At 50.0% G+C, this 24,888-nt stretch overlaps 1 protein-coding gene across 1 annotated transcript in view; it reads left to right on the top strand.

The window, feature by feature from the left end:
- VSTM2L (V-set and transmembrane domain containing 2 like) overlaps positions 1-24,888 on the top strand; it is a 94,166-nt gene that overhangs the window by 34,387 nt on the left and 34,891 nt on the right. The window contains exon 2 of the mRNA XM_084854896.1: positions 18,450-18,619. Within this exon, the coding sequence (XP_084711022.1) occupies positions 18,450-18,619 (170 nt within the window). The remainder of the gene's footprint in view (positions 1-18,449; positions 18,620-24,888) is intronic.

Genomic DNA, 24,888 nt, shown 5'->3' with positions numbered 1-24,888 from the left:
TGCCCACCCTGAGATCACTATGGCTGGGATGATCATCCCCACAGAGGTGCCCCAAGATAGCTCTGCAGTTGTACAAGCCTTTGAAATCTGCTCTCTGCATCCCTTTCTTCGTTTATCTCTGTCACTAGTTCCTTTGGTGAACTGGCGTTCATAGAAGAGGCAAAAAGACTGCGCTACTTGCTTACTAATCTGACTGAAATCTGGCAGGGCGTCTCCCTTGGAGGGTTTCATCCTGATCAGGCGGAACTCCGTGCAAGACCAGCTGGATCTCCTGTTAAGAAATGTGACAAACACACAACATCAGCAAAAGTTTTCTCTCTTTCTCTGTAGCCTCAGGCTGAACTGGCTGCTGTGAGGGTAAACAGAGATGAATGAAACCAGCCCAGATCTGCCCCTTCTGGACCATGTGTTTCATAATGATGGACTAGTGAAAGGAACAGGCCCCGTTTTGTGTTGTCCCACTCGCTCCAAAGGGAATGCACATCCCTCTGCCGAGCCCCAGTGGCTCCTCCACCGTAGCGGAGTGTGGCTCTGCGGCCTTCCGCCAGTCCCACCTGCCTCATTCGCCCAGGGTCGTGTCAGCAACCTGGGCAGAGGCACTCCCGTCGCATCCAGGGCCTGTGCGACGGCACCTGGAAGGAAGCTGACAGCTGCTCAGGCGGCCTGCTTAGTTGCATCAGCAGCCCCGTTCAGGGGGGTTGTGGCTGCCAGAGGAGGCCTTGCCATCTATCCTGGCTGTAGGTTGTACGGGCTTTGCTAGAAAGGTTCAGGAAGGTTCTGCCTCTTGCTGGGAATTACACAGTCGAAATACACATATCTCCCATTACTGTGGAAACTGTGAGAACAAAACAATAAGGAGAAGGACCAAAGAGCAGCAGGCCGGACCACTGGATGAGTGCAGGTGGAAATAGAGGTGATGCCCTTTGCAGGAGCAACATATTCAGATTTGCTTTTTGCAAATACCGGAAATCAATTCCCCCAAAGCAAAGCAGCCCATTTTGCATCGCTGCGGTCAGCTCTCCTACTGAATGATCTACCGTGCTTTTGCAAATATTGAATAAAGGTTACGCGGCAAATTAATATTTAAAGAGGCTGTGGTCACATTCTCCTCTTGGAGATGCAACATTTTCCAGCCTTGGCAGCTTGGTTCAGAGAGTCGGGCACTCGAGCTCACCAGGAGGATCAGAAGACCCAGGAATGCGTGGCTAGGTATCCAAGTAAGGAAACTGCGTCATTAAATACTTGTCTCCTGGCTGGATGTCTCCAGCCTAGCCAACAAACCAAACCACTGCGCTTTCTAGAAAAAGCCTGTGTCTTATTCCTTGGTTTAGACATTCAGTGCACTTCACTGACTTCTTCTTGTTGCCCTCCAGATAGTCTCTCTTCTTGCTGCCCTCCAAATAATCCCAAACGATCACAGATTATTTTTACCTGAAACAGGTGATTTCTTTTTGCCTTTGATATGGATCAAGAAAGACTTCAGGTACCTTGTGCAATCTATCCCTCATCCCTTGTTCCAGTGTAGCTTGACACTTGTAGATCTTTTTAAATGTAAAAATCAGCATTTCATAAAAGAGCTGTTAATCTTGTGCAGTATCCCTAATGGCCATTTGGAATGTGCCTACATATTGCAATGTTCCAACCTTTGTCCTCCACTATCCAAAGTTCCTTTTCTGTTTTTTAATTTGAAAAATATATTTTATTAGAATATTTATATCCTGCATTTCACCCCTCACAAGGCAGCTCATAACATCAACTAAAAAAGTAGAATCACAGAATTATAGAATGGTAGGGTTGGAATGGGCCTACATGGCCATCGAGTCCAACCCCTGCCCAGTGCAGGAATCCAAGTCAGAGCATCCCTGACAGATGGCTGTCCAGCCTCGTCTTGAACGCCTCCAGCGTGGGAGAGCCCCCCACCTCCCTAGGCAATTGGTTCCATTGTTGTATTGCTCTAACCGTCAGGACGTTTCTCCTGATGTTCAGCCGGAAACTGGCTTCCTGTCACCTGAGCCCATGATTCAGCGTCCTGCACTCTGGGATGATTGAGAAGAGATCCTGGAAAGTATACAATCCATAAAACAATAAAGACTAAAGTAAAACTAAACTAAGAACCAGAAGTCAGATATTAAAATCACAGCAGAAGATGTGGGGGATGTAACAAAACCAAAAGCACAGCAAAACAAAACAAAAAGGCCTTTACAGAGCTCTGAAATGCCCGCTGGGCCGCTTGTGGTGGGGAATTCCATAGTCTGGGAAGCCTGAAAAGAGAGAAGGCTCTGCTCTGCATCCACGCCACATGACCGTGCTGGCAGTAGGATCAGGGCCTCCTGTAACAACTGCAGCAGAACACGTCTTCTCATGTGGGAGGAGGTGGTCCCTCAAACACCTCAGGCTCAAACCATTTAGGGCTTTATAAGTAGTAATAGCCAGCACATTGAACTGTCTTCTGAAACAAACTAGGCATCAGTGTAGATTGAACCATAGCAGCATTTCGTGCCCCAAACGTAGGCCTCAACCTGGCTGCCACATTTTGTACCAGCAGCAAAACTATTCAGAGGCAGCTCAGTGCACAGCTGCCATGAAAAAAGGCAAACTCCGTGTTGGGAAACTTAGGAAAGGAACTGAATTGAAAACATAGCTGCCAATATCATACTGCACTTTAACAAATCTGTGGTGTTTCAGAGTTGGGAGACTGCACCCCACAGACTCACACAGGCTCTGCTTTCCAAATGAATTTCAACATTTTATTTAAATGAAGGCTTTTCTACAACGCTCTCTCAAGCTGTGGCCTCTCTCTCCTCAAGCCAGAAGCAGTCCTGGAACCTAAACTACGTCCTGGTTCCTCCCAAGAAGCACAACCCACTCAGGCTGGATCCAGCAGTCCTTTCACATTGTTACAAATGGTGTGACCACACTCAGAATCCTGTGTACAGTTCTGGTCACGGCACTTTAAAAAATGATACTGTAGAGTTGGGAAAAGTACAGAAAAAAGGGCAAATAATCAAGGGGCTGGAGCAACCCCCTGTCAGGAACGTTTACAACATTTGGGGCTGTTCAGCTTAGAAGTAAGGGGAGACATGATAGAGGTGTACAGAACTGCATGGTGTGGAGAATGTGGATAGGGAGACATTTTTCTCCCTCTGTCATAAAACTAGACCCAGTGGGGTCCTCCCATGAAGCTGGTGGGTGGGAGATTCAGGACGGATAAAAGGAAGTCCTTTTTCATACAGTGCGTAGTTATTAAACTATGGACTTCGCTACCAAAGGATGCAGTGATGGCCACCAATTTGGATGGCTTTGAGAGGAAGTTAGACAAATTCCTGGAGGTGAAGGCTATCAGTGGCTACTAGTCCTCGTGGCTCTGGGCTTCCTCCAGTATGAGAGGGAGTGAGCCTATGTATACCAGTTGCTGGGGAACATGGGTGGGAAGGTGCTGTTGTGCTCATGCCCTGCTTGTGGGTTCCTGGCCGAGAGCTGGTGGGCCACTGTGTGAACAGAATGCTGGATGAGATGGACCCTTGGTCTGATCCAGCAGGGCTCTTTTTATGTTCTTATGTGACTAAGGGATGTGTGACGGTGGCCAGACTGGTCTTTCCCAAGAAAGGGTGCAGCTGGTACACCAGCCAAAGTTGGCAGACCGGGCCGCCACCATTGCCAGGAGTAAAGCTGCATCCCCAGACTGTGGACTTTGTCCTTTAATGGGAGTGGAACCCCCCTTTGAAAGGCCTTACATCAGCTCTGGGGCACTTGTGCCCCCCCCCCGGATGTTTTGGCCTACAACTCCCATCAGCCCTTGCCAGCATAGTCCACAGTGAGAGATGACAGGAGTCGTAGGCCTAGACATCTGGAAGGCCACAAGTCGCCCATCCCTGATTTCCACCTAACTCTGCATTGGCTCTCCTACTGAGCAACAGCAGCTGTGCCTTGGCTGGATTATGTCTCAGCTTCATAGCACCCAGTCCATTGCTGCATTCACACATCAACTCAGAACTCCCAGAGCTCCCTAGATTCAGATGGATCAATGGTGGATCTATTTCCCAATCCACTACCAATACTCACAAAGAAAATCACAGCCAGGGTTTCAAAAACAGTTGTCTGGTCATCAGTGGCAACCATGAGCTTAATTCTGGCAACCACTGGCATACCCTGCCACAAGAATAGCAAGTTTTTCCAAAGTCATCAGCAGCTCTGTGGGGAGGTAAAGAGGCTGCTGTCAAACTGGCCCCAGTCTGCACCTTGTGCTCGAAGGAGGTCGTCTCTCTCGGCACAATGGACTGAAGGAGAGGGGCTTCCGGCAACACACACGCACTGCTTGCCATGCCTCCTCCATACCCCCTTCTTTTTTAGGCAGCAAGCGTGACAGATGCAAGTGAAACCTTGCCGGCTGCCAGAAAACAACAGGTGCTGATGGACCCCACACAAAAGGTGTGGAACTTTGCACACAATATTCAGATCTGCAACCAAGCAGCGCCGTCACCTTTCCTCTTTGTAGAATGGAGCTTTTTGCTTGGCAGAAGGAACTGTGTTTTGGGTTGGCCTGCTTTGAGATTCCTACTCCAGTTCAGCTCTGTCAGCATTTCCTGGCTGCAAGAACCACTGGGTAGATTCTCTGAGAGCCATGTTGATCCTTCATCCAGTCCCCATCGTCCCCCCTGCCCTGCCTCCACTCTGGGTTGCTGTCTGACTCTGTGTCTCCGTTTCTCACAAATGTAGCATCGCTCACAAATATATCCTCCAAAGAATCTCTCTGCCTATCTATCAATCCGAGTAGGTCCCTCCTATATCCGTCTTTATTTAAAGAGCCCCTTGATAAGTTGGGCGTTAGCATCGCTCGCTAATGCGATATGCAAAGGGAACAGCAGAGAAAACTCAAAGAGGAAAAAAGACAGCTCTTCTTTAGACCTGAGCTACAAGCAGGTGCTGTATTTGCAGTGGCGTGGCTATGGTGGCAGGACTACGTGTGTGCGTGTGCGCGTGTGTGCATATAAATCAGAAAGGAAGCCATTTATCTGTAACTTACTGCACTGCAATGTGCAATTTGACAAAGGACTGGGTTTTTTTTTCAAATCCTGAACTCAAAACCTCCCACAAAACTACAACAGACTTACACACCATCAAAAGCAAATGTTTATATTAGTTTTAAAAACACTTGTTTTCACTTTTAATTGATGATTGCATTTTCTTAGATTAAAGCAATGTAATTGGAATGAGTTGTGGTTTTAGCTACAGAACATAGCAGTGTTTGGAAATCAAAATGTGGAGTAATCCTTCATTTAACCAGAAATGCTATTCAGCTTGCTTCTGTATGCCCCCACTTTTAATGAACAAGAGAAAACATACGATAGAGGTCACAATCCCACAATCCATTCCCTTCCAGTAGATCCTTCAGACCATTGTGGAATCTCAGAAGAAATCAATGGAGCTGTTACAGAGCTACAAGGTTTCCTCTCCATAAATCAGGTTGAAGGTTTGGGGCTTTGGGTAGTGACTTTAATTAGCACAGAATGGGGCGACTGTTTCTACAGAAAACTCAGGCTTTCCCTCCTCCTAAACAGCTACCACGTTTGACCAATAATTAAACAAAACATGGCAAGCTCATTTCCAGCAACACCAGCTTGATGCTGAGTTTCCAATGAAATGTGGAAGCCAACAATTAGTCACTGACCAGGCTGGGTGCCTCTGGCTACCAAGACCCATCACTTCCATCAGACACAAGAGCAATAAATAAAGTTGGATTTGAAGGGAGCCTGCCAACATATTTACTCAGAAGGAAACCACTGGATTTCTCATTGGCTTGCTTTGCTTTATTTAAGGTTTGCAAATTCAAAATAGGCATGCTTTGATTTATTTTAAGGTTTGCAAATTCAAAAATTGCATACTGAGGGAATGCTAAAAGAGGTGGTTAGAATGTATGCATCCCCACAAACCCCAAAGCAGGTTCAGGTGAATTATTAGCAATTTGGCAGTGTTCTACCTCAGACTCACAGCACTCCAATGATAGTGAGCAAAAGGAAATGTTTCCCCATTTCTATTCCGTCAAATTGCACGCGCGTGCACGCACACACACGCACACACTGCCCTTGCTAGATTGCTCTGTCTGAGTATCCAGGCAGTAAATGGAGGGGAGGCAGGAAGGCCTTTGAAAAACAATGCATGGACTTCCCCTTTCTCTTTAATGCAGCTGATTTATCCCAGGCACAAAAGATCCCATCAAGGCCCATCCTTGGTTCTTAGGGATGCTCTCCTTTAAGCTAAAAACACATGACTGCCAGGTTCTCTTGCTCTGGTCCTGTTTCATTGCATAGGAACTGAGCCAAGAGCATTCTTGCAATGGGGATGGAGCAGGAGAATTTCCCAGTGGGCTGAGCCCAATGTTATTTTTGCAGGGAATGAGAAACTGTGGTTGATGCAACATGTTAAGTGGAAAATGCTCATTTTTAATTCTGCCCCACCCCAGAAATGAAAATATTTCATTTGGATTCTCTGATGGACGTCTGTTATCCTATAACAGGATAACGGACATATATTTCTTAGCAATGAGCAGAGATGCGGGTGGGGGGAGAGGGAGAGAGTGTGGCCACCAGCAACTCTATGAGGCATGTGCTCTGTGGTGCCCTGGCCAGATCCCAATTTCAGCAGCCTCAGGCGTTTCTTGTAGACTCTGTTCCTGCATCACAGGAAGTGTGAGGGAGGCGGCTTGGCTGCAAAGGGGATTCATTGCATTGGGGTGGGTAAGAGGGTCTTCTGTGCATGTTGGAGGCCGTCTGTAAATACGTTTGCCATGTCTTCCTCTGAGCTAAGGGATGGCATTCAAGCCATGCACAGGGGACGAGGAAACAGGAGAAGACAAGACGCGGGCTATTGGTAAAGCCAACGATTGGTCTTTCAGCACGAAGACAGATGTAACACTTTAAGAGCAGTCCCAGGGGGTCTTCTCCTGTGCTGTGTGCTTGGCTTACAACTTCCATTGCAGGCATTCATTCTAGCACTCTCTTGCCACACTTTATTCATCAGATGGCCTGTCTGCCTTCTTCTTTTTAAGAAATAATACATTGTCATTTTTATGTCTATGTCAATCTCCCCATCCCCATCCCAAACATTAAAAAACAGTTGTTAAACTGCTTCAGACATGGGGGAGAAGGCGAGTTGGTGTTGTTATGGATACTAGCCAGTACATGGCCTTCACAAACTAACTTTTCCCTGGCTCAAACTGGTCATGCTGGAAACGTGTAGATTCCCCCCCGCCCCTGGAACTCAGGAAGTTAAAATGTGTGTGTCTTGAATGCAGTGCAGGCAGTTCATGCCACTCTCAAAATGCTACAACTATCTTCACCTCAGGTTGTTGAGAGCAGTTTAAAAGATGAAGCATCCCTTGTGCTATGTACACACATCCTTCCCTCACCTCTGGTAAACAGGTCTGGCAAGTTTCTTGTTTCCAAAACCTACAAAACCTATTTGATTAGGGGTGATGGTGGGATAAAGTGTGCATGTACTGTGCATGTATAGTAGGAGAAGCAAAGCCTCTCCCAAACCACTTCACTCTCTTTAAAAGCTATTAATAGTCTCCAGCCGAACAGGGGAACAGTGGCATTTGAACAAGCTTAATGTGGATCAGTGTGCTGTCATTGTGCAAACACATGCAATTTAAACATGAACACAATTTAAGCTTTTCTTGTGAAAGTAACAAATCAATTTCTACCTTACTCCAATGCAAGGATTTGCTAACCCCTCCCAAACAGGAGCTAACTTGTTCCAAACTGAAGTAAAAAAGAAGAAAAATGTTAAATGAAAGGGAAAGACAAGAAGAAACAACAGGGGGAAGAGTTGGATGGTGGCGGAAAAACAGAAGGACTGGAAATGTGTGTGCTAGGGCGGTGGGCGGGCAGGATCTAGTGTCCAAAAGATGTAGGGCTCTGGGAATGAGGAATGGACGTAGATCCTCCCTCCCCACCTTGTCCAGCTATTTCTAGGTTGTCCTCCTCTGAATGGTTTTAGAGCTCTCTCTTAGGGCATCCTTGCCAACCATTCACTATCACTTAGCATTTCCTTCTTGCACAGATGTTGCCAGGTCTCCCCTCAGTCAAAGATGTCCCTGGATGTTCAGGCACATTTTTGGCATGGGTGCGGGGGTGGGCAGGGTCACAACCAAATCCATGACATTGTGCATAGGCTAGAGTGAGGCATCTTACCTTGGGTGCTGGCGACACACAAGGCTGAATGAGGGCAGGAGCAAAGTTGTCTTGAACCTAGCCATTTTGTGTTTATTGGTCACAGGCAATTTTATAATTGTTGTCGTTAGTGGGCTAATTGTAGCTTTCCATTTCCCTTCGTATGAAAACTCTTAGGACGGTTCGCTATTCCATAAATAATGACTCATGGGAGTTGGTGGTGATCATCCATCTTTTTTTCTTTCTTTCTGTTACTGTTATCTGAGTTGGGAAATCTTTATTTTATATCAATCTGCTCTGTTATGCAGCTTATGTTTGCTAAAACTAAATAACCAAAGGGGAACCCTAAGAGCTGCATGCAAACAAAACACTTCTCAAGACTTCAGTGTGTTATGCTCACCCCAGTTCTCCAAGGGGTGCGAAGTTTCAGGGGTGCAGTGCGTACTTGGGTTTGGTTCCCTTTGGAAGGAGATCACTGGAGGCTTCTTGGTGTTTTGTAATATATGTGTTTATTTACAAGTATTCAAGGTGAACACAGCGGCAGCTTAAACACTCCAGCAGATACTGCAAATCTACTGCTCTGGCGTCAGATCTCCAGGGAGGCAGCCTGCACCCAAAGATACTTCAGAGCCCCCACCCCTCACCAGACCTCATCTCTGCCTTCAGTCAAAACTGCAGTATCATCCTTTTGTTTTGCTTTACACAGACAACTGAATTTCAGCATTCTTTATTGGGGTTGCAAGGGCAGGGGGGGCATCATTTTGGAGCTTTCCTTAGCCATTCTTAAGATGAACTGCTGAATCATCAACCAATAATTTCCCTGGTGCAAAAGTGATTTGCCAGGGCCATTAAGATACTCTCCAGCTGCCCTACGGGTTTGACTAGACCCTAGTTTTACAATCCTAGAATCAACAAGTTTGAAACGACCCTGGAGGTCATCCAGCCCAGCCCTGCCCACCCCACCCAGGCTTGCACCCATAGGGATGTATTCCCCAGGAGAAGACCCCTGCAGCCAAGCATGGCTGCAGCCACACAGAGCTGATGGACGCAGTTCAGGACCTGGTCCCCAGAAGTCCCAGAAACTTTAGAAAAAATGTCTATTTCTGCTTCATTGACTACGCTAAAGCCTTTGATTGTGTGGATCACAACAAACTGTGGCAAATTCTTAAAGTGATGGGAGTACCAGACCACCTTACCTGTCTCCTGAGAAACCTGTACGGAGGGTCAAGAAGCAACAGTAAGAACCAGACATGGAACAACCGAGTGGTTCAAAATTGGGAAAGGAGTACGACAAGGCTGCATATTGTCACCCTGCTTATTTAACTTATATGCAGAGTACATCATGAGAAATGCCGGGTTGGATGAATCAGAGGTCGGAATTAAGATTGCTGGGAGAATTATCAACAACCTCCGATATGCAGACGATACCACCCTAATGGCAGAAAGCGAAGAGGATCTAAAGAGCCTCTTGTTGAGGGTGAAAGAGGAGAGTGCAAAAGCTGGTTTGAAACTCAACATTCAAAAAACGAAGATCATGGCATCTGGCCCCATCACTTTCTGGCATATAGATGGGGAAGAAATGGAAGCAGTGACAGATTTTACTTTCTTGGGCTCCAAGATCACTGCAGACAGTGACTGTAGCCATGAAATTAAAAGACGCTTGCTCCTTGGGAGGAAAGCTATGGCACACCTAGACAGCATCGTAAGAAGCAGAGACATCACCTTGCCGACAAAGGTCTGCACAATCAAAGCTACGGTGTTCCCAGTAGTAACGTATGGCTGTGAGAGCTGGACTATAAGGAAGGCTGAGCGCCGAAGAACTGATGCTTTCGAATTGTGGTGTTGGAGAAGACTCTTACGAGTCCCCTGGACTGCAAGGAGGTAAAATCAGTCCATCCTAAAGGAAATCAACCCTGAGTGCTCATTGGAAGGACAGATACTGAAGCTGAAGCTCAAATATTTTGGCCACCTAATGCGAAGAGAAAACTCTCTGGAAAAGACCCTGATGCTGGGAAAGATTGAAGGCAAAAGGAGAAGGGGACGACAGAGGATGAGATGGCTAGACAGCATCACTGATGCGATGAATATGAACTTAAGCACACGCCGGGAGAGAGTGCAGGACAGGAAGGTCTGGCATGCTATGGTCCATGGGGTCACGAAGAGTCGGACACGACTGAACAACAAGTGCTGTGGCGGGACAGGGAAGGGGGGCTGGTAACTGTCTCTCCTTGGGGTCTCAGCAATGCTTCACAGTCAGAGCAGTGGCAACTGAGCAACTTTGATGGGGGAAATGAAATGGAACAAGATGTGTGAGGACAAGGTGCTCTCTTCTCGCACAAAAGTGTCACCTGGAATGTCCTCGCTGGACTATCAAAGCCCATTCACCTGCCAGATCAATGACCACAAAGAGCAAAAGAAATCAGTTCCTTCGTGGCTGATGCTGATTAAAGCCACAGAAAGCCACAAAGCGTGCCGAGCAGCTGCTCCCCCTGAGGCCCTTCTGCGTAAATCTGATCATGAGCTCAACTCTGGCTTCAGCCATTTTCCTCTGGGCAGTTCCATACATTATGTGACAACGAACCTGGGCCGTCTTCCTCACCTGTCTTTGCAGGAAGCTGCAGCCAAAAGCCTGCACCTCTAACGCACGTGTTCTCAGAAATGTGTCTGTCACCTTCCATGTTAAGGCGAGCACTTTAAAATACCTTAGGTGTATACCTTAACAATGCACTATCTGAAGATGCTTCCTGGGCAGGGGGAAGGGGGGTTGCATGAAGGCTGCCTTAGCAGTGGCTCTAGTACTCGAGTGTGGGAACTGGGAAGCAACCTTTAGGAACCTGGTGCATTTGCTGATAGGGACAGGGAGGCAGAGCGGGAGAGGAGGGCCTCTGGAGCTGCTTAGCTCAGTGGAGGGCTCCTGGGTGCTTCTGATCTCTGCCGAGCTCCATACCAATTTGCAGTATCTGGGCCCTTTCAAGTTTCTGTGCAGCACAGGATTTAGAACCTGCATAGCACTCCCTTTCTTTGTCCAAGCCCAACAATGTGCCTCAAATTATGTGGCTGGGGGCTGCTGGAAATCGCAGCCCAACACATCTGGAGGACACCATGTTGGGGGGGGCAACGCTAAGGTCATGAAGGCCGCCAGCGTTCTCCCTCTCCAGATTCTGCCTCGAGATCTTCTGTTGCCCCATGCTGGGTCCTGGGTTCCCTTGTAGGTTTGGGGCCTGATGCCTCCCTTTGAACATCTGCCTCCCTAGAGTGGTCTCTCCACAAGGATGTGCCAACAGAAAGAACAAGCCAGTAAGGAAATGATGACTGGGCTAAATATTCAAGATTGCTCAGCAGGGATGGCTTATCCCTTCATACATTCTAAGCATCAGCTGTACAGAACAATATTAGAAAAGGGGGGGCTCGTTCTGGAAGCAGAATTCAAGCAGGGGCTCTGTGCCGCACCAGCAATAGGCCGCACCAGCACCCATGCCGGTGCCTTGATCAGGGGCAGGGAACCTTCCTCGCCCAGGGGCTGCGTTCCCTTGTGGCTAATCTTCCAAGGGCTACTTGCCCATGGCTGGTGGGGCCGAAGCTCGGTGGACAGCCAGTGTGGCACAGTGGTGAGAGTGTTGGACTGGGACTCTGGAGACCCCGGTTCTAGTCTCCACTTGGCCACAAAGCTCACTGGGTGACCTTGGGCCAGCCACTGGCTCTCAGCCTCACCTACCTCACAGGGTTGTGAAAGGAAAATGGAGAGGAGGAGGATTGGGTAGCCGCCTTGAGTTCCTTGCAAGAGGAAAAAAGGTTGGCTATAAAATAATAAATAATAAAACAACAAAGCAAACATGGGAAGGGCCACACCACTCCTGCTCTCATACACACACATCTGCATTCATTCGTGCACAAACACGCCCAGGACCAAATCAGATATTGACTTAAATCCGTATCTACCAGCTATGTCTTTTGTTTTTTTTACTCTAGAGTAGACACAGTGGGCCTAATCAGGATCATTAAACCCCCTACCCCTACACTAGGGTCTCAGTCTGGATTAAATAGGGCTTATTTGTTTAACCCTTGCGCAACCCACCCCGCCAGGTTCGGGCAACATGACAAGCTGTGGCTGCAGCTTGGATACTCAAAACGCCCCACAGCCCAAAGCCACTTAGGGAACCCATGGTGACCTTGCATGAACCAGCCTGCCACGGGAGGGGACTGAGGGCGCCCTCCAAAACCTGGAGCTGGCACTGGATGCCAGACAGGGTGTGTGTGTCCCTGCCCACGCACCTCTCAAACTGCCCTCCTGCTGGGGCAGAGCCATGTTTAAAGGCCTTTGGTGCTGCCAAAGTCACATCTCCCCTCCAGGGCTTTCTTTTTCAAAGGAAACAGGTTCTGGCAGAGCTGCCCTGGTCTTCCCTCTGCTCAGAGAAAGACACACAATATCCTGATTTATTTAAATACATGCGGTGTTTGAAATTGCTTGTTGCATAGCATGAAAGAAATCCAGCCAGGCCGGTTTCAAACTACCAGGTGGAACTCGAGTTTCCCTCTTGAGTGCCCCTCTTAAGTGGAGGTTAATTGGGGGCATGGAGGTTAATTGGGGGCACCAGGGCCGCCCCAGCCCCACCTCATGCTGCCCCCCCCCGCTGCCCTCTCCTTGCAGAGCAGGGCCACGCTCCGTTTCCTGCTTGGTCTCGGGTCTTTCCTACCCCACAGGACCCAAGAGGATTTAGCAAGGCAGAGGCAAAGCTGTGAGCTCTTGGCTTCCAGCGCCCTGCATGGACTTGCACCGTCGGAGGCTGCTACCAGCTGCCGGGCCTTCCAGGGGCTTTGGTTTGGGCTCTGTTTCATTTTAATAAGCAGATTTAAGACCTTAAGCCTCGAAAACTGCAGATATTGTAACAGATGCAGTTATGACAGCCGGGTTTATTTCCTCTCACTTCTCACCCCTCTGGTCTCTTTCTCTCTCTCTGATCACAGCTGCTGCTAGATTAAAAGAGGACTAGAAAAGGAGAGTCTAAAATAGGGTGGCCAGATGCAAAGGAAAGTGGATGTTGAATAGAAGTGAAGACAGAATTTCAGCCTGCTCAAAAGCCTTCCTTACTGACATTGTCTATTGAAGGTAGCGGAACCCGCTTGTGTTTGCATTTGGTCATCTGAAAAGGCCTCCTTTTTGCCGCCACACGGCTTTCTGCCCAAAGTTGCCACCTTTTCCCACTGGTTCTGCTCCTCTCCATTTAACAGCAGCCTGGCACAGATGAAGCTTTTCCCGTCAGTTACTTCCATGCCGGGAAGCTTTGCTCGCTTAATCTCCGAGTTGTCCATCTGCTGTGAAAGGCACAGGTGCGGGGCCAGAGGGTGGAGATGGGGGTGGGCAAGGCGCCAGCTAGTGACGAGGTGAAAGGGGTGGCATCTTTCACAAGTATCTGGGGGCTCCCGTGAAATGATTCCCCCTTTCAGTAATTTTTCACAACAGTTTGCCAAAGGAGTCGGGGGGGGGGGGCAGGACCCTTGGTTGCCGCCCCAGCCTGAAGCAGCCGTTTCCGCCACAGGCCATCGCTTGCAGCGCCACCAGGGACATGCCTTCCCCCAAAGCCAAACTAGTGGTCTTTCCCCAGCCCTGGCTAGTGAGGAATGGCATGATGGGGAGGACAAAGTGGTATTTGCAGGAAGGGCCCTCCCTCCCTCCCACCCGCCGACATCATGCGCACCCACACAACACGTGTACAGCCCCCCCTCGGCCTTGCTGTGGCTGTACGTTCAGAAGGCCAAGCCCCGAGGTTAATTAATATTGTGGCTTCCCAATTAAAGTCTGACAGAAAAAAGATGTTTGATTCAATCAGGCCCCTTCTCTGCTCCTCTGCTGAATTTCTAATCTTTGGGAAGGGATTTTAATTGTGTTCTGAGTAATTTAGACCTGGCTCGAGACCTCCCGGCGATTGCATACAATGCCTGCTCCTTAAACTCTATAATTAAAGTAGCTTCCCTGGAGGAAGTTTTGCAGAGAATGTTGCATGCCAAATTCAGTGGGTACGTGGCTGAAATGGTGGTGGCCGCTGGACAGCGGTGGGGGTAAAGAACCCTAATCGAACAGAGTTCTAATCAAAAAAGCCCCCCCCCCCCAACACACACACACACACTTAGGTCGAAGGCCAAGGTTCCCCTGACATTTGGCTTAATTGGAGCTGGGGCTCATCGGGGCTCTTTTGAATGCCAGGCGTTATGGACGAACAACGGACTGCCTCTGAGCATGGGCAAGTTGCGTGTCACGCACCACCGCCATAGCCGCTCACACACATTGGTGGTTTGGGGGCTTCGTTCCGAGCCAGCGGGCGATTGCTTCTAGACGCAGCCTCGCTGTGGCGGACCCCTGCTTGGCATGCAGGCGGACCCGGTCCAATCCCATCGCCTCCAGGTAGGGCAGGAAGAAGAAGTGTTCTGGGAGGTGTGGTCGGGCACGTCCGGAGGGCGCCAAGCCGGGGGAGGCCGGTGCAGACGATCCCGAGCACTGCGGGCCCACGCCCGACGCGGCGCGAGGCAGCCCCCCCCGTGCCCGCCTTCCGCAGCGGCCTTGACCAGCGCGCTCCCCCTTCGCGCCGAGGGCTCGGCCCGGCCGGCCGGCCACGCGCCCTCCGCCTCCGCGCCCCTCCCGGGGGGAATCGCTCGCTCGCAGACGCCAGCCCCGAAGGCGGCCGGCCCTGCCGCCGAGGCGCGCGGCGAGGCTCGGGGAGCGCCCGGGCCGCCCCCGAACGCGCAGCCGCCCCGGCCAACCTCGTGCTCCGGCAGCCGGGGGGTCGCCTCTCCCTGTCCTGCCGCGGAAGCGCCGGCGGGGAGCCGTAAGGCGGCGGATTTCCGCCTCGGGGGCGCCCCCCAGCCCCGTCTCGGGCCGGGCCCGAGCCCGGCGGAGGCGGCGCCGTCGCTCGCCGGCCGCGGAGCGGCACCGCCGGACAGAGCAGCCCCGGCAGGGCGGCGGGGAGGGCGGGGCTCGCCGCGGCGCCCCCCGCGGCTTTGCTGGAGCGCGACGGCCCCGCCGCCTCGACGTTGCTCCCGCGGAAAGGGCGGGCGGTGCAGGCCCCCTCCGAGGCGCGCTCGCCGCCAAGCGGGGGCTCCGGGCGGGCGTCGACGCCACCCGGTCGCGTGCCCCGCGCAGCCCTCCCGCGCGGCGCGAGGCGGAGCGGGGGCGCGCCTTCTCCCCTCGTGCTTTCGCTCGCCGCGGGGGAGATGCGCAGCCGAGCATGGGCGGCGTGGCCTGCCTGGGCATGGGCCCCGGGTTTTCTCAGCTCTGCCTCGGCTCTTTCAGAGGGCACGGGAGGCGAGTGTGGCCTGCCTTCCCTCTCCCCCAGGTTGCAGTTGGGGGGGGTCTGAGGCGCGGGTGCAGCTTCCCCTTTTTATGGTTAGATGTCAGTTTGTACTGGAAGCCCAGCAGCCTCTGGAGCACTTGACTCCCTTGCCTGCCCACTGCTTGCCTACAACGGGCTCCCTGCACAGCCACTGAATATGCAGGTTGGTTCCCTAAACAGCCAGGAGAGTGGGCCAAGTGAAGCCAGCCTTCCCCAACCTGGTGCCCTCTAGTTTCTATATCTACAAGGCACATGCTGGCTGGGAATGATGGGAGTTGCATTCCAACACATCTGGAGGGCCCCAGGTTGGTGACGTCTGAGCTGAATGCACTTCCTGGACTCCTCCAGCGGCAGCTTCCTCCAGTGGCTCAGTCTAGCAGGGGTGGGACCGTCATCCCACTTTTTCTCACAGGGTGCAACCTAGTAGGGTTCATGCTTGGATCTCCCCAAAGCCCATCATGTGAGGCAGCCAGTATGTGACAGGGTCTACACAACACAAGTTCCAAGTACAGGTTGAATGTGGGCTGAGTATGGGTTGTCATTGAATCATGGGTTGTTCATAGAATCATAGATGCTGAATCATGGGTTGTGTCATGCGAACCCAGCCACGCTAACAAACCATGGCCTGCTGACCAGGAACAACCCACAAGGGATCCCGTGGTTTGTTCTTGGGTTGTGAACTCAGCCTGTACTCTGGCTTGTGTTGTGTGAACCAGGTCATTGCCTTTTTTTGTTTTGCATGATGGTGGAATCTGGTTGTGCTTTCCTTCCTGTGTTGTTGTTTTTTCCCCCTGAACTGGTGGCTGATATTTGATGATCCATCCAGCCCAATGCCCCCCCATATCCCCGTGGCCACGGGCCTGGTATGGCCTTCCTCATGGCACTCCTCCTCCTTCAAAGGGCTACTATGGGCCCTGTGTTGGCTTTCGATGTGGCACAGCTGCATTGAGGTCCCCACACTTACTGGGCTTAACTCAAAGAGTGGTTGTAATTCATGTTCAGTTTGCTGATCAGTCTATAATTGCTAACTTGTTCTCAAATGTGCTAAATCTCAGCCAGGTTTTCCCCACCGTACTCCTGCAAATGCAGTTCTTTTCCATCCATGTAAACACCCAGGCCTACCATCTCCCCCCACCCCCTGCTCATCTATGGGAGGGGGGTTACCATGTCCCACCCCTTCAGGGTGAAGACCCAAGTGTGGTGGATTGGGCCCTGGCAGGGGAATGAAGACGAGCAACAAAAGACCCTTGAGTGGGCTGCTCCTCCCTCCCACTGCTCAGTGTGAGGCAGAGCGGCAAAGCCGTCTCGCTGACCTTTGGACTGACAGTGTGGATAGTGGATCACTCTTTGCAGCCCCAAGTCTCCTCCTCAATGTACGTACTGCTTTCCCATAAGACTGTGCCCCAAGGTGGCTCCTAGCAAGTGAAATGAGCAATAACATAACAGTACAGCAATGTAATGAAAGCAATTACAAACTGTTTGTAATAGTGTCAATAATAAATTACATTTTTAAAAGCATCAATCCATACAACATTTAATAATACAAACAGGATTTTATTTTTGGTGCTCTCTGCTCGATTGCCAGTGGGGCTAAGGGTTTGCCTGCTTTGCATTGTTGCACACAGGCAAGGCTAAGGGCACCAGTTAGAGGGCACCAGTAACCGGTCACAACTGGGAGGTGGGTTCACACAACATGACAAACCAAGAGTACGGGTTGAGTGTCAGTGGTCATTGAATCATGGGTTGTTGTGTGAACCCAGCTGCACTAACAAACCATGGTTTGTTAACCATGAACAATCCACAAAGAGAACCCATGTTTTGTTGTTGGATTGGGAACTTCTGTTGTTCATGATTAACAAACCATGAACAATAAACATAATAAAAATGGCCCTACAAGCACAAAATGCAATGGAGCACAATCATAAAACATTAAAAGGCGTCAAAAACACAGTAGGTCCGATGGTGCAACTTAAGATGCGTGGGCAAGCACACAAAAAATTGACCTAGCACAGAAAAGGTTTCAAGGTCGGTGCCAGTCACACCTCTGTGGGGAGCGTGTACCACAACAGGGGTCTGTAGCAGAGACGGCGCTCTCCCTATTGGCCACATAGTGGGTAGGAGGTACTTAGAGAAAAGCCTTCCCTGCAGATCTTGAGACAATTTGTATTAAAGCTGGCTCATTCTGCATTGCCTTATGCCTTCATTGCGGGGGGCAGGGTTGGCAGCAATGCCATTTTTATTCTGACCACCTTGTAGTTCAGAAATGTTCCCTGGACAAGATGCCCAGATGGAAAGTATGCAGGACTAGCGGGGTGAGGTGTGCAAACAGGAGCTCAGGGCTGCTGGAGGAATTGTTGTAACTAATCTCCCTACATCTCTCAATCACAGCAACACATTTAAGATGATTTCCCCAACAATAAATGACTTGTCTGTGTTATTTAGTCAAGAGCAATTGCCATCTTAATTGCATATTCTCAAGATAACACCTGCATTGAGTTACTGTAGTATTTATTTTAATTGGGTAATTGATTAATCATTTGAAAGAAGATAGCTAATTAACTAAAGGACCTTTAATGAGCTGACAGCTCTGATTTTTAATTGTTTGAGAAATGTAAAAAAGAAAAAGAAAGTAGGAAAAGGCGCACCCCCACCCACCCACCCCCAACTGTAACCCCCAACAGGGTGAAGTATGGCAATGCAGTCACAGCTCTGTTCGCTGCTTGTACGTAGTTTGTGTTCTGAGGAGAAGTGGCCATCAGGCAGGGGTCATGGGCCAGGGTCTCCAGCTGACCACCTCATACGGCCTGCCTGCTCTTGCGCGCCCAACAGCCGCTCAAGATGTGCAGAAATCGGCAGGGAGATCAGCATTCCCACCTGCCTGTGGATGGGCGTCACACCCAGGTTCGGTAGAAGAAGCAAAACCTCCTCCTGACGGCTCCTTGTCTCCCCACAGCGTTTTTCACGGAGACCCCTCGTGATGTGACCGCCCGGGCTGGAGAGGATGTCGAGATGGCTTGCTCCTTCCGTGGCAGCGGCGCCCCTTCCTACTCACTCGAGATCCAGTGGTGGTACGTGCGCACTCACAAGGACTGGACGGACAAGCAGAACTGGGCCTCCAACCAGGTACTGCTCTGGACTCAACCACTCCTCCCCGTCCTCCGTCCTTTCCTTCTCCATTTCTTTGCATGTGCTTGGCCCCCCTCCCTAGTCCCAGCACTGCTGTTCTTTGCAGAATTCTCTTCAGGGTTTGATTTATTTATATATTATTGCATTTATATCCCACCATTTTTCCCCTCTTGCAAGAAGCCCAAGGCAGCTTACATGGTCCTCCCCCTCTCCATTTCATCCTCACAACAACCCTGTGAGGTAGGTCAGGCCGAGAGTCAGTGACTAGCCCAGAGTCACCCTGGCCGAGTGGGGACTAGAACCTGGGTCGTCCCAGTCCAGCACTCTGGCTGCTACGCCACAGTGGCTCTCGCTTGGGAAGAAAGTTCCTTGTGGGTGAAATGCTGCGGTGTCACAGCTTGCTGCTGCTGCTGCTGCAGAGAGCAGGCGTACAGCAGTGGCCTGCGAGGAGGAGGCGTGAGAATATATATTTCTGTACTTTCACTCATTTTCATTGTTCATTCATTTAAATGGCATTCCGTTTAATTACTCACATTTGTTGCCATGGTTGCTTTGTTCTCCTCTCTCTGACTTTTTTTCCTGCTGCTCTCAGAAGCTGAAATGATTTCACTGTATTTTCCCAGAACGCCCCCCAAATCTTCCGCCAATTAATGGCGTTCAGGGGAGGGAAATGGTGGCTCCCCCCAATGGCACCCTTCCCCTGGCAGCTTATCATTTTTAAAATGGCTCCTGCCAGGAGGCGTCCCCTGAGTGAAGCAACCGCAGCCACCAGAGAAAGGTGCGGCCCCGCTGCCCCCCCCCGAGTGAGCACAAATGGGACGATGGGAATCAACCCTGTTTGTGCCTATGCATTTCTCGTGGCATTTGTATCATAACAAATACAAATGCAATCACGTGGGGCCCCATTTGGTTCCGTTTTTCATTCTTGACGAAATGAATGCACAGTCCTGGTGGCCAGGGTCGGCCCTACCGTTAGGTGGAGTGAGGTGGCCGCCTCAGGCGGCAGAGGCAGCAGGGCAGAAGTAAGGCGTTGGAGGACAGAGGTGTGGGTGCTGCGCAGCTGCCCTGCGCCCCCTAAACTAGCTTGCTGTCCCCAGGTCTGACAGAGGATGCTGTACAATTGCTACTGGTGAAGCAAGGTTCAGCTGCCTCTCTGGGCGACTCCTGCCCGTGGAATGGGGGCCACCATTTTATCCTTCATGTTAGGCAGCAGAATGTCTTGGGCCGGCCCTGTCATTGGCGAAGTGTGTGAGATGAGAAGCCCCCATTCAAACCTTGCCTCCGCCACAAACCCTCTTGACCTCAAACCCTCTTTCCTTCTACTGGCCCCGATATCACTGCCACCTGCTGTTCCTCTGCCATTTGGGGATAATAATATTCAGCCTGCCTTACAGGGCTTGTTGCAAGGCAGTATTAAGAATATACATTTATCTGAAGTGTTCTCAGAGGCTGAAATGTGCTATGGAAATGCTGCACTTAATTATTGGTGCTCTGTGGCAGCAGGTCTTTGTGCTAAATGTTGGGGAAACACAAGATGCTGGCTTCTTGTCCTATCCCGCAGCAATCACACGCCCCAGAGTAAGGTCCCTTTCAAGCAAAACCATCACTCCTAAAGAGGAGCAGAAATAATTCTGAATCAATGAATGGATTATCGGTTTATGACATTTGTATGCCACCTCATAACATAAAACTTCTCTCAGCAGCGTACAATAAACATAAAAATAATTTAAACACAAAATAAAATATAAAACAATAAAATCAAAAGCAACATAAAGTATGATGACAAGACGCACAGCACCCCAAAATTAAATACACAGATTTTAAAATTCTAACTTTTGTTTTGTTTTTGCAATCTACACCTACAGAACAGCTGTAGATTCCCTGGCATCTCCAGGTAGGGCTAGGAAAGAATCCAGCCTGAAACCCTGGATTGCTATGGCTGCGTAGCATTGACAATACCGGGCTAGATGGACCCAGGGTCTGACTCTGTGTAAGGCGGCTTCCTCTGTTCCTACATTCTTGTACTTGTTGATTTAGAAAAAGCTCAGTGGAGTCAGACAGACATGAACAACCATTGTCATCACTGCATCTTCGTCCTGCCTAGTGTGGGTTTGTGGCGTCTGTGGAACGTGGCAATGCCATCTCAGTTCGGACATGGCAACAAAGCTCTTTGTACCACACCCTCCGCCCCGCCCCACTCCACAGACCACTCGTCGTGCACTTAGACGGCCAGTTACAATGGCATGAAGGATCACTTGTCAAGGGAAGTGCAGGTGAGGGTATACAGATGGCCTCTCTCTCCCTGCCACCCCTCACTCCTGCGTCTTCTGGGATTCTTCGATACCATCAGCAAACGCATCTGCCTTCATGCTCCCATGTTCTTTGTTGCTTCCTGCTCTTGTCCTCTGCTATCCGCCACTCCATCTCTCGCTCCCCGTCTTTCTCTCCCCCGGTATCAGGCTTGGCAAACAGCTGTCTCTTTATTTTTCTCTCTCTGCTCACACAGAGATAAGGGCCAAATAATGGCGAGGCGCCTTCCGTTATTTTAATGAGGCTTTTATTATTTGCGTTTTGGCAGCACAATTGTAGCTGGGGCTCCCATCAACCAGGGGGGAACTGTCTGGGGCAATGCTCTCGCCCTGAGCAGCAGGAGGGGGGAGACCCAGGGAAGGGGGGAAAGACCACCACCCTTTACCATGGGCTGGGGAGTCTCACAGGAAAGAAGAGCAACCAGGGCAGCTGAAATGATCCAGGGGCTGGAGCATCTCCCCGTTGAGAGAAGGTTACAACAGCTGCGACTGTTTAGCTTGGAAGAAAGGAGGGTCAGGGGAGACATGATAGAGGTCTCCCTGTCCACATTCTCCACACCATGCATGATTTTGTAGACATTTTTCTCCCTCTCTCAAAATACTAGAACCCAAAGGGGTCATCCTATGAAGCTGATTGGAGGGAGATTCAGGACAAATAAAAGGAAGGACTTCTTTACACAGCGCATAGTTAAACTATGGAATTCGCCACCACAGGATGTAGTGATGGCCACCGATTTGGATGGCTTTAAAAGGGGGTTGGACAAATTCCCAGAGGAGAAGGCTATCAATGGCTACTAGCCTTGATGGCTATGCGCTACCTCCAGTACCAGAGGCAGTGAGCCTTTGCACGCCAGTTGCTGGGGAACTTGGGCAGGAGGGCGCTGTTGCACTCATGTCCTGCTTGTGGGTTCCTGGTCGACAGCTGGTGGGCCACTGTGTGAACAGAATGCTGGACGAGATGTAGCCTTGGTCTGATCCAGCAGGGCTCTTCTTATGCTCTTAAGAGGAGCACTTTTCCCCCACTGCCATTACAGGAGTTGCAGGTTAACTATGAGGTCAGAGAAGAAAAAGGCCAAAAAAATGCAGTTTCCTATTCATACGCTAGAAACAGGCCTCACGTGTATTTTGGGGTTTTCCCCAAGAAATGATAGAGCTATTGCTCTACCACAGGGCTTGGCGACCTTTTGGGGCCATGGGCACATTTGGCAATCTGAGAAACTGTTCTGGGCACCACCACAAAATGTCACCTTGGCAGGCACTAAGAAAAGTGTCTGGGGGCACATTGGTGCCCGTGGGCATCATGTTGCTTCCCCTGTGCTGCATTGGGTTTTTTTGTCGTGCTATCACCAATGGGCAGGCACTTTTTGCAGGGTTGTTGGAAAGCAGCATATCCCAGACTGTGAGACTTGAAAAATTAAGCCACAATCTTGAATGCATCCAGCATTCCATGCCTGTTGGAGTAAGGAGGGCCCATGCCCCCTCAGCTCTTCATTCTCTGCCATTTTATGGGCAGTGACATCATCCCCAGGAGAGTAAGGCAAGGGAGAGTAAGGATGCACTCAGATCCCCTGATGCAGGCCAGCCTATAGCTGGCAGGTGCAAGGGAATCCTAGAAGCATCACCATTGACCAGGAAATCTGGTCCCATCCCTGTATCCTGAATGACAGGACCAAAGGGAAGAGCAGGACACCAGGGGGCAATATTAAACAGGCTGCCCCTCAGTTTCAAGATGTGAGGGTGTTCGCTGTTCTTCTGGGAGCTGGTCAAGAGCATGTACATTCTTACGTTCATTCCCATTTCTCCACATTGTGAGACATTTCAGGGGCACAACACTTACTCAGGTTTGGTTTCCATTGGAAGGATGTCACTGGGGACTTACACCGTTTTGTAATATTTGAGTGTATGGACAGATATATAGGTGGAGTGTCTGTCTCATTCAAACTACAGTCTCTCCTCCCACACAGACACCTGGATCCTTAGCTGGTGGGGAGAGTGGCGTCTGCTCTTGCCCCATTCAGAAGACTTAAGGGAGATGTCTCACCATGAGTTCCCATGGAAAAATATCACCTGTAGTTCCCAACAAAAGAGATACTTGCCAACTTTGCCAGGACCATTGAATGGGTCAACCTCCGGCTCCATTAATCCTCTTTTATCCAAACCCTTCCCCTTTCACAACCATATGTACCTTTCTTTGCATAAGAATGACTCATGTCTCCACTTTTAGTCCAGAAAAAGGCTGTGCAGCAAGTATAAAAAATGCAGGAAACCCTTCATCATCAGCATCGTGGTGGTTGTGGTTGTGGTTGTTACCACCTTTCTCCAACTGAAGAATCTACAGGATTATCCATCTGATCCTATAACAACATTTCCAGTTGAACTTCTGTCACTGTGCATGTTGGTTGAAGCTTTGTCTCCTTCCCTTCCCTGCCACTGAAAGGTTGAGGCTGCAGAGAAAGCCCCTTGATGCATGTGTTCAGTCCCAGCACACCAGGGGCTCTCCAGCAGCCCTGTCCTGGTGTGCTGGGCGTGCCTGCCTAGTGCAGGGGGCTCTCTTCAGACCTCCCGATGATTGCGCATAGGTGGAGGCAGTCGTCTGGATGCCTCCCCGCTTCCTACGCATTCATAGATATGGTTTGATACTGTTGTTTCTATAAAATTGTAATTTTAAATGTTGTAAGCCACCTTGAGTGGTACGTTTGCACCAGAAGGATGGGATAGAAATGTTTTCTGTAATAATAAAAGGGGATTTCTGTCTGTCCGTCGGCATCATAGCTCCAAGACAGTGAAACCTAGACACATGAAACTTGGCATGCATACTAAGTGGACCCTAGGGGCATGCACCTCAAGATTATTTTGTTTTTAAAATACAGTAATTCATTTTAATTAACTTGAATATGTCCATGTGGTTGAAGCCTGCAAGTAACATCTTTAGCCACTAGGGGCAGATTTCCCTAACAAGCTCATGGTTTTGTAGTACCGGTTGAAGGCAGGGGAGATTGCTAGGCCAAGGGAGAGAGTTACGGGCCAGCCCCTTCCCCCCTGCTGTGGGGCAGCCCCCCAGGGGAATGGAGTGGATCGACCCCCCCCCTCAGGAGGCTATAGGGGTGCACCATGGCAGGGGCCATTCCTGCTGGTGCCAATAGGTATGGCATCTTTCAGACAGGGCAGGCACATGGCTTCCAACTCTGAAAGCTACATAAGTTTGCTTGAAGGTTTTGTTGTATCAAACTACGGGCTATTCCAACTTCTGTAAAGCTGGGTCTGTTCGCTAGTAATAAATAAAACAAACCCTTGTCTTTTAATGCCTGAAAAAGGCTGTAATGACAGCAGCAAGGTATGTAGTGATTTAAAGCAACCTGCAAGTAGGGGGAAGCCATCCCATTTAAAATTAAAGCTTCCTTAATTTGTTTTTATTTCCAAGTTCAGTTTCTGTGCGCTTCTGTACCTGCAGACTGTCAAGTTGCTCTACGCTTCTTGTCGCTTGGCTCAAGAAAGGAGCTCTCCTTGACTGGTCCCCGTCCCTCCTCCAAGGTCTTGGCATTTCCAGACATGCAGCCTCGGTTTTGCGGTGCTCATTTTTCTCTTCCCTCTCTTCTCCTCACACCTTCTCAGCACTTTCTCTCCCATCTCCCCCCACCCCCACCCCTGCCCCTGGCCCCTCTGTGTGGTCAGGATTATAACTTCATAACTTAGTTAAGCAGTGCATATTTCATTGCTCTCCATACATCACTCCTCCCAGGGCTAGCAATACTTTTCCTTGCCACCACATCATCAAGTACAAAAAAAGGCCGGGAACCCAACCTGGGACACAGTCCGGAAGATGCCTCATGCCCATGGCAGCAAAGCCACTCTCTGTGTTCAAAATTCAGAAAAGATTACTTTTCCCCCCAATTTCCCTGTCATCATTTCCCCCAAAGAATCTGGAGGTGGCAGCTTGGTGAGGGCACTGAGAATCGT

Source organism: Heloderma suspectum, chromosome 4 (assembly GCF_057233095.1).
Source record: "Heloderma suspectum isolate Gila_16-S chromosome 4, 16-S_ref, whole genome shotgun sequence".
In the NCBI taxonomy this organism is placed as follows: Eukaryota; Metazoa; Chordata; class Lepidosauria; order Squamata; family Helodermatidae; genus Heloderma; species Heloderma suspectum.
Note: the sequence above shows the minus strand (reverse complement) of the source record. Positions and strands in the feature narration are given on the sequence as shown.